We start from the raw sequence: 12490 nt of genomic DNA on the forward strand, positions 1-12490 counted from the left end.
TCCACCCCGTCCACCCCTCCTTCGTCGAGGTTCGCCGCCGGAGCGCCATTCCCACCGTGGGACGGTGAGAGCCGCCATGTCTGCCGCCTTCGGCCATGGTTTCCCATCGCCGTGGTTCATCTCTCTCCCTCTAACCTCTCTCTTCTCCTTCCTTAGGGCACCCCGAATCCCGTCCGCCGGTTGCCGTCATCCTCCCGTGGCTCGCCATCGCCGTTCGCCGTCGTCTTCCTCCGCGCCGGCCACTCTCGGTGAGGCATCCCTCTCCCCTCTATTCCCCTCCCTCTCCTTCCTAGCCGCCGCTTAGCGCCGCCGCCCTCGCGCCGCCGCCTCCGCCGCCGGTTGCCGTCGCCGGCAACGCGCGCGCGCGCCGTCGCCATCGCCGTGGCCGGTCGGCCGGCCTTGAGCCGAGCCGAGCCGGGTCGCCGCTGCCCGTCCGATCAGCCCCGGGGGCGATCTGGGCCGTCGGTCCCGTGGACCGGCGGTGGACCACCCGCGTGGTCCCGGTCCACGGTGGACCGCCCCCCTTGAGCCGCTGACCGGTGGGCCCCGCATGTCGGCGCCGCGCCCCCCCTGATGACGCCAGCCCTGGGATTTATTGCGCAATAGATGATTTAAGGACTTTTTGTTATAGTAATAAACACAGTGAATCTTCTAAAATTCATAACTAATTCATCCGAGCTCCGTTTAAGCCCATTCAAGTCTCAGTAAATCAAGAAAAATGTGTAGAATCCATTAAAAATAGTTTTGTTCTCTGTTTCAGTAGTCTTATAGCCTGTTTTCAATGTTTGCCTTGTATGTCGCTAGATTCCGGTTCTTCCAATGCTCCGGTGTACTTCGAGATAGTCGCCGAGGTTCCTCCAGCAGCAGAGCAAGGCAAGTCATGCTTGTCACTTGAACATGTTGATCCTATATTGCAAATGCTCTATTGTTTTTCTTCAAATATTGCATTGTTTTATAATGTTACTATGGGGTGTTTACCTATAGTTACAGCCATGCCATTTGATATCATGCTCCTTTGTTAGCTTGGGGTTATAACATGACTAGAGATTGGACTAGGGATTGCTTAGCCATGCTTAGTTCCACTAGCACACAATGGGGAAAGCTCACTAAAACATAGCTTTTAGGTTCAATTGGTAAGGTTGGTTTAGTACCACCGTTTTGGTGTTGATTAATTAAAATGAATCACATGGTGGGCTGTGGGTGCATGGTTTTGCTAGTCGCACCCATGGCAGTTAAGGACCGGTTCGCGGGATGCCCTGGAAGAACTTATCGTACTCACCACAAGCCAGCGTGGGCAACGGCTGGGCTTGTAGTGTAGCTTTCCTCTAGCTGACGCATCCAGGCAAGGGTGGGCGTGATGGAGCGGGGCGGGCCCTGCGACGGCCTCTGTCGCTTCCGGATTCACCTAGGCACGAGAGGGGACTGCCCGCTGCCTTGCGAGGAGTGGGGGTGAAACCTGAGGTGTGGTGTGCTTGGTTAGAGGGGGTTATGCGAAGGCTCCTGTCACGGCCTCTTTCCGGTATGTCGTGGTGGCATGTCGGCGCACGGAAACGTGTCGTGGGGCTGTGTCTTGTGGGTACAGTTGTACACCTCTGATCAAAGTAAAACTATTCGAATAGCCGAGCCCGCGGTTATGGGCGGTCAACCAGATTCACCGTGATTAGTCTCACCTTAGTTTAGTCTAATGAAATTGGATAGTATAGGTGGATGGTTGGGCCTGTTGCAACGTGGGATAGCGTTGGACAGCGGATGATCAATATTAATTAATTATGGCAACTGTTTAATTCTTTCAACTTTTGTTTATAAATGCTCGCTTTATGCAAATGAACCACTCTAGCTCTCCTTTGATAATTCCCTGCATCATACCCCTATTCCGGTATGACTTGCTGAGTACAGTGGGTAGTACTCAGTTTTGCTCTATTTTTCCCAACCCCAGAGTACGAGTATGGGTCAGATGGAGGTTTCTCCAAGGAGTAGGCTTCGTCCGTGCCGTCGAGGGTGCCTGTGGAGTGGTGTTCCCGCTGCAGTTCTAGTCAAGGCTTAGCTCATGTTGTCTTTCGTTTTTCCGCTGCATTTATGTAAGACTTTTATGATGTTTGTAAGACATGGATCTGAATGTCAATATTGTTGTTTGTGTACCCCGGCCGGTCCTGGACGGGGATTTTAATGCACATTCTGCTTGGAATTCTATTCGGGAATTTCTGGGCGTGACAGTATGGCGGTGGCCTAGGGCGGAGAAGGGAAGATGTTGGCGGCGGAGGAAGAGGCGGTGACAAATCCGGCACCTAACCTCATTGTCATCGTCGTTCCGTGCTGCCTCGGAGCGTAGCAGTGACAAATCAGTCGTGTCGCCAGAACTCCCGTCACGCCGTCTATCGTGGACGCACCGCCGAGCCCCGCCGCCCCCCGTTCACGCGCCGTCTGCCGGTCGAAGGAGGAGAGGTGGACCCCACCCACCGCTTGGGCCACAACACCGCCGCTCCACTCCACTCACCATTGGTCGAAGGAGGAGAGGTGGACTCCCGGGCACCGCCTGGGCCACGCCGCCAGAGCTCCGCTCCGCTCGCTGCCGGTTAGAGGAGAGGTGGATTCCTGTTGCCGCTTGGGCTGCTCTATGCTGCTTACCTTCTGTCGTAGGAGGAGAGATGGAGCCCCGCCCACCACAGATGCCACTTAGGCCGCGTTGCCGCCGCTCCGCTCCGCTTGGCCATCTCCCTTCCACTCGCCTTGCTTCCTCATGTGAGTCGACATATGATTTTGGAAACCAGATCGCACGCTTGCAACGCGAGAGTTGACAGCTTAAGAAAGCACACGTCACCACTACGAGATTGAGTAAATATATAGATTTTTTTGTTAATCATACAAATTTTCGTCCATCTATTCTTACGTGAAAGTAACCTAATGCATTCACCGTTTGTTCCTCCCATAGTACAATCGTTACGCTAACGTGTTAAGAACATCGTTCATATTATACACGTACATGTGGAATAATTGTCCAAACAAAAAGAAAACCGTTTTGATTATTATTGTCATATTAGACCGCTTAAAAAATCATTCAGTTAAACATTATCCAACGCGGCATTATCCGGTGCATATTAGATATAGATATTGTAATATTGCAATTTAAGGACGTCATTCCAAGTTTTGAACTCGAGGTAAAGATGAGGTACCTAGAGTAAACTTAATTCATTAGATTTTTCCTCTGTAATGGGCCTCCAAGGACGAGTCCACTCGAGGATATCGGCATTATCAAACCAGATGCAGAATAAGTTCACCGGAGGTCCCTCAACTTAACAGCGAGATTTTTTTTTTGGCGTCCCTTAACCGCAGAACCAGAAATCTTCACTTCTAAACTATACAAAACCGTCCAATTTAGGTCCCATGCCTGGTTTCGCTGATGTGGCATCCGAGCCAGCAAAATAAAAAAAAATTATGTGGGTCCCACATGTAAGTGAAATGAGATAGAAAATGTGGGGACCACTTCTCTACTTCTCTCTTTTCTCTTTTTTTCTTCTCTTCGACTCCTCTCCCAGGGAGGCTGCCGCCAGCGGTAGATTGGGGCGAGGCGAGCCAGTGAGACCGGCCGAGCTCCGCCACCGCCACACTGACGCACACGCGCCTGTTCGCTGTCGCTTCCTCTGCCCCCTGCGTCGTCGCTTCCCCTGCCCCTTGCGCCCCCGCTCCCGACGGCGAAGAGGCAGTCCCGACGACGTTGCTCGTGGACCAGCAGCGCCGTCGCCTCGACCGGATCTGGGAGCACCCCACTGCCACGACCGATGTGGCCTGGTCATCGACGGCTTCGGCAGAGACGGAGAGGAATACCTGGATGAAGTCAACGGAGACGCGGACGCCGGCGGTCTTGTTGTCGTTGTCGATGGAGGATAGCGGGAGGGAGCCACTCGGGGTGGGGCCCGCCAGGGGCACCACCGCACCAGCGCCGCGTCCCCCCGACAGCCGGTTGCGAGTCGGCCTCCTCCTCTCCATCCCTAGTTGGTGTCTTGTCATCACCGCCCCAAGCTCTGTTGCAGCGGGCCACGCCTCCACGCCACCTCCTCGCCACCATGGCTGCAGCGGCCGCTGCTGGTGGTGGTCGTCGTCATCGACGGCGTCGCGACGCCGTGGTGGCTACGGCTTCACTCGCCGCCATCATCATCCCCATTGTCCAAGAACCACACGCTGCAGAAGACAAACACGACGAGGAAGCTGTGCGCGAGCGCGACGTGGAGCTTGCGGAGGTCGATGGGATCCTCCGCGGCGGCGGGCGGTGAGGGGCGGATGGGGCTGTAGTGGGCGCAGGCGAGCATGAGCGCCTGGAGGTGGGCCTTGTTGACGACGGCAACTAGAGATGGTGATGGGCGGCGGCATCAGCTTGGCCTTGGCGGGCCTAGAGGAACCGAACGGCCTTGGGGTCGAGAAGAAGATGGCGTAGGTGGTGAGGCGCGGGAGCTTCGCGTCGGCGGCCATGGCTCCTGGGCTCATCGGCGGCGAGTGAAGCTGTAGCCATAGCCACCGGCGGGGCGAAGCGGGAGAGGAAGTGGTAGGGCTCCAACTTCCACAAGTCCTCGTCGTCTCTCGCCGCCCTCCTCGCCGGCAGAAGCTCGCCAACCACGCGCTCATCCTCGGCGCCACCTTCCTCGCAAGCTTCGCCGCCGTGATGAGGTGCTCCTCCTCTCCGACGACAATGGGGAGCTTGCCCACGCCATGGGCGTCGAGCTCAACGTTCGGTCCCGCCGCCGCCGCCTCCTCGTCGCCGGCCGACCTCCTCGTCTCCCGCCTCGCCCCGGCAACCTCATCCGTCGGCCGCCCTGCAGAACATAAGTGAGAGAGAGAAGGGAGAAGGTGTAAGACAGATGACGTGGGGCTGATACGTGGGCCCCACATTTTTTTTTATTTTTATTTTACTGACTAGGATGCAACGTCAGTGAAACCAGGCATCAAAAAAAATCTCGTTTGTAAGTTGAGGGACCTCTGGTGAACTTATTCCGACCAGATGCTGGGCCTGAGAGCTTTTCCAAGGTCCAGTCACCCTGTCAGCACTCACCAACCGTGCATGCAAGGTGCACGCAAAGACGTTGCTCCCCTTTCCAGCGAATCCAACGATGAGTTAGAGAACCGCTTCAAAAAAAAAAAAAAAAAAAAAACGATGAGTTAGGGAACGGTTCCGTGTCGCTGTCAACGATGTGTGTCACGCTCGCCTCTCGGGTCAGGACCAGACCAAACGTTGCCGCTGGACACTGGCCGGTGAACCACGCTAGAAACCGCCCCCGCACCCTGCCCTCCCGGTCGTCGTCCGGTAGCGGCGGCGAGCGATCGAGCTGACGAAGCGACGAGGTGTGTGTGCCGTGTCGTACGTGATGCTGTTGATGCTTCTTCCTAAGCTGATGACGAGCCCCCATCCGCGTCGGTCGTCGCTCGCCAGGCGAGCTCAGGCTGAGAGCGGTCGCCGCGGCGAACGTACGTATGCATGCCCGACAGGACAGGAGACAAAAGCGGTAAAGCGCCGGAGTCCGAGCACAGCACGGCACCGACTAAAACAACAGCAGCACAGCACACTCCAGTCTCCACCGCCACGCTTCACTGCACGCAGCCACGACGCCCCGAAGCTTAAAAAGTTTGCACGGGAGCAAGGCAGCATTAGCCGTTTAGCTAGCAGTTCATCACACTGCTAAACACACCATATCGAATAGGGAAAATTGAAACCATGCCATTATAATTTTACACAATTTAAGATATGTCATTCTGACCCATATGTCATTGACTCATGTGGGTTCTATATATCATTAAAATACTGGTGACATATCTCAAACTTTATAAAATTATAATGGCATGATTCTAAATTACCCTGTCGATCGAAGAACAAGGTCAAGCGTGTGGACGCAAGCAAAGGATAATCACAAGCTTATCGTCCACAGCTTCACACACGGCAAAACCGACAATGCTCGTGGCTGCAGAAAGGCACGACAAGCATGCCCCCACGAACATTGCCGGCCCGGTGCCCATCCATCCCATGTGACGAGAAGATACGTACGGCCGGGGGGATTAAGTACGCATCAATTAAATCCCTCACAAAGGAATAAGTACACCTTAATTGATTACTCCTCCATTACACCCAAACAAAACAGGAACAGAGAAGCTACAGCCGCTAGCTACGACAAAGTACAACATCAATAGTCCCCTTGATAAATAAAACACGGCCTCGCGGTTTTTAATTCCGTTGCAAGGCCATCACTCCGGTACAAGAAAACGCTCAAAAGTAGAAATTTAATCAATACAATTATTATTGATTTTTTCTTCAAGTAGTACTAAGCTTAGTACTCCCCTTTACTACTACCACTACACTTGATGATGGTGGACCGGTCCAGTCATTATTGGACGAAGTCCAGAGAAGGAAAACGTCTAAGCGGGTGCTAATTAGCAGCCTCAGCATAGCCCAAAACCTCTTCTCCACTATAACGAAGAGGCTTTTCTTTCTCTCTTGCTCAAAATAAATAATCTCTCAAGGAAGAAAGACGACGACGAGAACGAAGACGAAGAAGGACACCGTGCTATTATATGTGGGTGTCGGAGACGGCGATGTCGGTGGCGGCTAGAACTGGCCGCCCTCGAAGGTCTGGCCGAACTGCCAGCCGGGGTGGGCGACGTTGTTGCTGGTGACGGTGCGGCCGTCGCTGGCGGTGACCTGGAAGGAGAGGCTCTGGCCGTCGAGGAACGCGTTGCTCTGCCAGTTCTGGCCCCAGTTCCGCGACATGGGCTGCCACCCGGTGCGCGACCCCTTGATGGAGACGGAGCGGACGTCGCCGGCGCCGGCCACGTTGGTCACCAGCACCAGGTTGAAGTAGGAGTGCCCGTTCACGGTGAACCTGATCCCACCCTTCTTCACGCACGGCACCCTGCAGCAAAAAAGAAAATCACACGAGACCGCGCGGTTAATACTGGAGTACATATGTTTTTTTCTTTCTTGCTCGATCTCGCGGTGAGGTGAATCCCGCGACCGAATCGGTGTGAGGCAGTACGTGACAATGGCACGACGCAGCATGCACATGCGTAGCCACTGTATGTGGCGCAGTTGCTGCTGCAGCAGCAGCAGCGGCCTATCTGCATGCAACGTATCAAATCCGCAGGCTGGTCCCAGCGGAAACTAATGGTCACTCATGGCACGCGGCCGAGCCTAATGTGGGGCCCGGCGTAAAGTTGAAACCGACCGACGTCGCGTGTTTAATTGATCCGGCCGATCGTGCCAGGACGTGGCGGTAGTACAGGACTAAAGTCGCAAGTCATAACTGACCACTATTAGTACGTTTTAAGTTTTAACGTGTTTTTTTTTCTCAAGGTTGTTTAAACTTGTTCGATTCTACTACTACGGTAGAAACCAGCTGAGAGTCTGAGAAGGCGAAGAGAATGTGACCTGCGGAAGGAGACGGGGACGATGCCGGCGCGGTACTGGGCAATGTGGAGGAAGGCCGGCTCGGCCATGTCGAAGTGAGGGCGGGGCGGGTTGCACCAGCCGCCGTCGTCGCTGGGGAGGCCGTAGTTGGGCGGGCAGAAGTTGGTGGCCGTCACGGTGATGGAGCCCGGCAGGCACGAACTCCCGGCGTTGTCGCACCGCAGCTCGTAGCACGACCCGCACGCCGCGCCGTCGTTGAACAGCGCCGTGCTCAGCGCCGCCGTGTTCGTGCCATACCCTTGGCTGTACAGGTTGCCGTAACCGCAAGCCCCGCCTGCAAATTAAAGACCATTTCGATCGTCATTCTCGCCGTTGAGCTACAGCAACACGCTGCATTCACCGGCTGCGCATGAGATACTACTACTCACCCATGGTGCCGGAAGCATCGCCGCCGCCGTAGAACGTGGCGTGGGCGCTCTGCCACCCACCATACCCGGCGGCGGAGGCTTGCCGTGCCAAGAAGAGGAGGAAGAGAACGCCAGCGATCGCCATTGCTGGTGATGGTGTCTAAACGCTGGCTAGACTAGCTCACTTGAAGCGGAGGTTGGCAGTGTGAAGAGGTTGGCCCTCCAGGCCTAAGGTATTTATAGCCAGCAAGCCAAAAGCCAAGCTAGTGCCGGTGGCGGTTGGATACTCTCGTCTCGGAGCCGTGCACATCTTTTCCTTCCCCCCGATTTGGTGAGAGAAAGTAAAAAAGCTACTCGTATAACTGGTAGGAGTAGTAGCCAGCCAGCTCTGTTGCGAGTGACCACGGCCGGCCACGGTGGCCACCGGCAGTTAATACATACAAATCAGGCGCACATGCGAGTGTCCTCCCCGCACCGGCGCGGCCGCGGGCGCGCGCACGTAGTACGTAACAGAGCCACCAACTGCTTGGTGAAGTGGCGCGCGTGCGGGGGCCCCGCCCACATGGCTCTCGCTAGCCGCAGACGGGAACCATGCGCTGCAAGCCTGCAACTGGCGCCGCGGCGCGCGTGGACCATAAGCAGATGGGCGCCCGCGCCGCTGCGCGGTGCGCGGTGCGCTTGGGCGCGCGGCTCGAACGATCGATCGGCTCGGGTGGTGTCGCGCGCGCGCGGGGGGCCGCACGGCCGCGCGGCATGGGGTGGTGTCCGGTGGGCGAGTACTGCTGCTGCTACCACCACGCCCACGCGACGTGATATGCTGTTGCCTTGCCTGATAACGATGTGATCAGCATCCGCTGGGGGCGCGTGCACGTGCATGTCGATTCCAACTCGGTGGCATCGTTTAATGCTAACTGCTTGTGTTGTAGTGTTACTGGTGCCCATATGTGGCTGTGGGTGACCCGGCCATCTCTGATAACCTGGTTGCCGTTTCTACTTGCTCGATTTTGATTTTTTTTCTTATATTGTTTGATCACTCGTCTTATTTAAAAAATTTTTAAAAAGAGTTATTCTTAAAGTACTTTGGATAATAAAATAAGTCACAAATAATAATAATAATTTCAAAATTCTTTGAATAAAACGAGTGGTCAAACAGTGTAAGCAAAAACTCAAAATCTCTTATATTATGAGACGGAGGGTGTACATTTTTTCGAATATGGTCGCGTGAGGTGGGTTTAGGGTCTATTTGGCACAACTCCAACTCTATGTGAAATGAGAGCGAAGCAAAGGTGAAACGCTCTCAAAAAAAAACTAGAGAGGTGAAGCTAGGTTTAGGCGGCGCCAGAATTCTACTCCAAACTCAACTTCTGAAACTAAATTTAGCGTTAGCTGATGACAGAAGCTCTCGGTCCCTTGGATGGAGCGGACACTGGACGGCCTGAAGCCCTGAATGCTCTGCCAGTATCAACAACCGTTAATTCAGATCGGATGAGTCGATTAGCCCTACAAAGAGCACACTGGGCCGTCGAATAATACACATAACAGATTAAAGCGTGTTATTGTCGGGGCACAAACGCACATCACTACATCAGATCGCCAGATGAAGGTTAAGCTAACCCCACACACGGAAGGAATAATCCTTCTCAAGCTAAGGGGAGATGGTCAGATGGACAGGTAAAGCAATTAGTACTAAGGAGGCTAGTATTATATAAACTTTAGATTACTGGCTTCTTCAGGCGTTCAATGATTATCAGGTGCAAGTTTTAAGGTGGATAGGGTGTGAAAATGGGCAAAACCTTGCCCTGTGGGCTCATGTCCCTCTGAAGCATATGCAACTAGGAGAAAGATTGGATGGACGGAGACGCCGCACATGGACACACACGCTCACATGCGTGGAACATGGCTACGACCGTGTAGGCTGTATATAAATCCAACAGCATTCAAACAAAGCTGCTCCCTAGCTTATGCATATCCATGCACAAGTCCAAGTTTGTAAACTTCAAAAAAACCTCATCTTTACCGATCACGTAGAGGCCGTGCGTTTTGTTGACCTTTTTTGTGCAATCGGGAAGTTTTGATTTTCCCTTGCAAAAGGCCTTATGCTTTGTGTCAAGCTGGTAATACTAGCCACGTACCTGAGCTGCTCCCTCCTCTTCGGTTTCAGCGAAAGCAACACTTCTCCGGACTCAGCATTTGGTGATGGCCCCCATGCCATGTTAGCCGCACATGGCGTGGCCATCCCCCCTGCCATTACGGTTAATCTCCTGTCACTAACCTGATCACCTCCCTCTTGGACCCGTCCTGAGTGCTCTGAACAGCTCTGAGTTTGATCCATGCTGAATTGTGGTGGTCCTGCAATCCCTACACACCCCAACTTGTTGCCTAGCACCATCACTGCTACAGAATTATTGGTTCAGATTAGTATACCATCTCTCTCATTATTGATCATATGTTACCACTTGACATGTTCAGAAGAATCCGTTAGAATTAAGAGCGGAGGGAGTACTTTACAGCCAAAACGACTCAATGTAAAAAAACAAAACTGCAGTAACTTTCAGTTAGCATTGGTATAGTAGTACTACTAGTGGAGCAGTTTTGTGAAAGTTCAGAAAGGTTGCAGGTTGTCATGTGATAATTTGCCACGGCGAGTAGGAACAGAGCACGTAACAGTGTCGTGGATCTGCTCGCTCCTGTTCCCCGGTGAATGCAGACCGCATGAACAAGTGACAAGGACGCCTCTGGGGAGAGCCATGTGGGGGGGACACACAGAAATACGTAGTAGATCACACGATCTTGCTCTGACGGGACTCGTAAGCTTGGGGGAACCCTCGGCCGCAAGCTCGGGCCCCTCCAAAACGGGGCCGATTTCTCTGCAAAATCACGCAGGAATGAAACGTCCTCTCTGTCCGGGAAGGGGAATCTTGTGCCCGATCGCCTGTGATGATCTGATCAATCATCTCCCGAGGTGTATACGCTACTATACTTCCCTGGTTAATCTACTCGTCTCGCTGATCGTCAGACACACAATCATGCGTTGATTCGTTGCACAGTTTAGCTTTTTACAGAGGGTACTGCCTACCTGGTGAAGGTTCTCGCATGATTGCCAAGAATATTCTTTGCTTGGACAAGCAAGAATTAATGGCTAGCTAGTAATTGGCTATTCTGAATTTTTCTGACCCAGCATTTGTAGATACAGATGTTCAATTCTCTTCATGAAGATCGACATGGTTGACAGAGGAAGCAACACTGTCCTAGCTCCCAAGAACTCCAAAACTTTTGGTGAATTACAGCTGAACCTCTCTCATGAGATGCAATCACCAACGTTGAGTGTCTGAAAACTTCATTAGCCGATCACGTATAACTCTGGGCTTGCATTTGATCATTGTCTTCAATGGAAGGATCGTGCGTCGCTGTCTCCGATCCATTAATTTCTTTATGGCAATCAGGACGGCGCATGATGTGTACAGGGGAGTTGGAATACTCCCATCTGCATGAATGGTCCTGAGCAAGTGTACGTACTCTCTCATCCGGGTGATGGATCATATCACTGGCCTGCATGAACCATTGCACGCAGTATAGTAGTTTTGAATTTTTCTTCCAACGTTTGACCACTCGTATTATTTAATTTTTTTTTTTGCAATATAAAAAATGAAAAGTTGTGCTTAAAATACTGTGGATAATAAAGTAAGTCACAAATAAAATAAATAATAATTTTAAAATTTTTTGAATAAGACGAGTGGTCAAACGTTGTAAGAAAAACTTGAAATCTTTTATATTCTTTGGCGGATGGAGTACTAGTGTAGTAGTAGTAGTGTGTGCTAGCTAAGCTAGCTGGAACTGAGCACGCCGCGTCACCGATCGCCCAAAAGCTGTGGAATAATCTGAAGCCCAAGCTACCCTTCTTTTTTGCGTTATCCACCTCAGATCTTTGCGCATCATGATGAAAGGCACGTTCATGTGAGACCCTTTTGGGCTGTGTTTTCCGGTGTTGTTTTTCTCAAGCTTTTGCTTTCAGCAAAATCGGCATCACTGGTGTTATCCGGTAACATGGGTTCGTTAAGATGTCCAACTAACTCGACGTATATGTGCTGGTTCTGATGTATGAGAAGATTGTATTTGAGTCCGGGACCAATGGAAATATTGGGTAATAGAAAAGGATTGAGCATGCAAGAAGCTTTCTGCCGAAACAACAGCATTTCTGAAACCGTAGTCTTTTCCAGAAGTATGGAAGGGCTCCTACTTGATGCATCTCAACATTATCTAGGCCTAAGCCTGAAAAAAACAATCGCAATACAGGCCCTGTTCGTTTCTCCTACTAGGAGAGATTAAATTTTGGATTATCATGGCTGCTAAACGATGCGTTTCGTGCGAAAACTTTCTATATGAAAGTTGTTCTAAAATATCAGATTAATCTATTTTGAAGTTTGTAATAATTAAAACTTAATTAATCATATGTTATTACCACCTCATTTTACGTGAAACACTTAATCTTCATCTTCATCTTCAGGAGATTCAAACACCACCGTAGCCGTGTAAGTTTTTTTATTTACTCTATCATCCTTGCTGATCCCCCCCCCCTAAAAAAAACTATATTATATAAGGCTCCTGTAGCCTTTGGCTACCTAGATAATGAACATAAGCACATTATTAACAAGACACCGACACTCCGACAGCTTGTCTAGCGCCCATCTCATAGTTTAAG

General features: G+C 51.9%; 1 protein-coding gene and 1 pseudogene across 1 annotated transcript; both read right to left on the minus strand.

The window, feature by feature from the left end:
- Positions 1 to 2901: 2901 nt before the first annotated feature.
- On the minus strand, positions 2902 to 4798 carry LOC127773033 (uncharacterized; annotated as a pseudogene).
- Positions 4799 to 6054: 1256 nt separating this feature from the next.
- On the minus strand, positions 6055 to 8010 carry LOC127773369 (expansin-A4). The gene is made up of 3 exons (XM_052299437.1): positions 7813 to 8010; positions 7406 to 7718; positions 6055 to 6890 (listed from the first exon to the last, which is right to left on the minus strand). Exons 1-3 carry the CDS (start codon positions 7934 to 7936, stop codon positions 6587 to 6589), a joined length of 741 nt encoding a protein of 246 aa, XP_052155397.1. The 5' UTR covers positions 7937 to 8010; the 3' UTR covers positions 6055 to 6586.
- Between the last annotated feature and the right edge of the window lie 4480 nt (positions 8011 to 12490).

The sequence above is a fragment of the Oryza glaberrima genome, chromosome 5 (assembly GCF_000147395.1).
Source record: "Oryza glaberrima chromosome 5, OglaRS2, whole genome shotgun sequence".
NCBI classification, from domain to species: domain Eukaryota; kingdom Viridiplantae; phylum Streptophyta; class Magnoliopsida; order Poales; family Poaceae; genus Oryza; species Oryza glaberrima.

Bases quoted from the DNA above. Each gene is read 5' to 3' on its own strand.
- LOC127773369 (XM_052299437.1), bottom strand. From the start codon at position 7,936: ATGGCGATCGCTGGCGTTCTCTTCCTCCTCTTCTTGGCACGGCAAGCC. The intron at 7,719-7,812 runs GTGAGTAGTAGT...TTTAATTTGCAG, and splicing joins CGATGCTTCCGGCACCATGG to GCGGGGCTTGCGGTTACGGC. The intron at 6,891-7,405 runs GTCACATTCTCT...TTTTTGCTGCAG, and splicing joins GTCCCCGTCTCCTTCCGCAG to GGTGCCGTGCGTGAAGAAGG.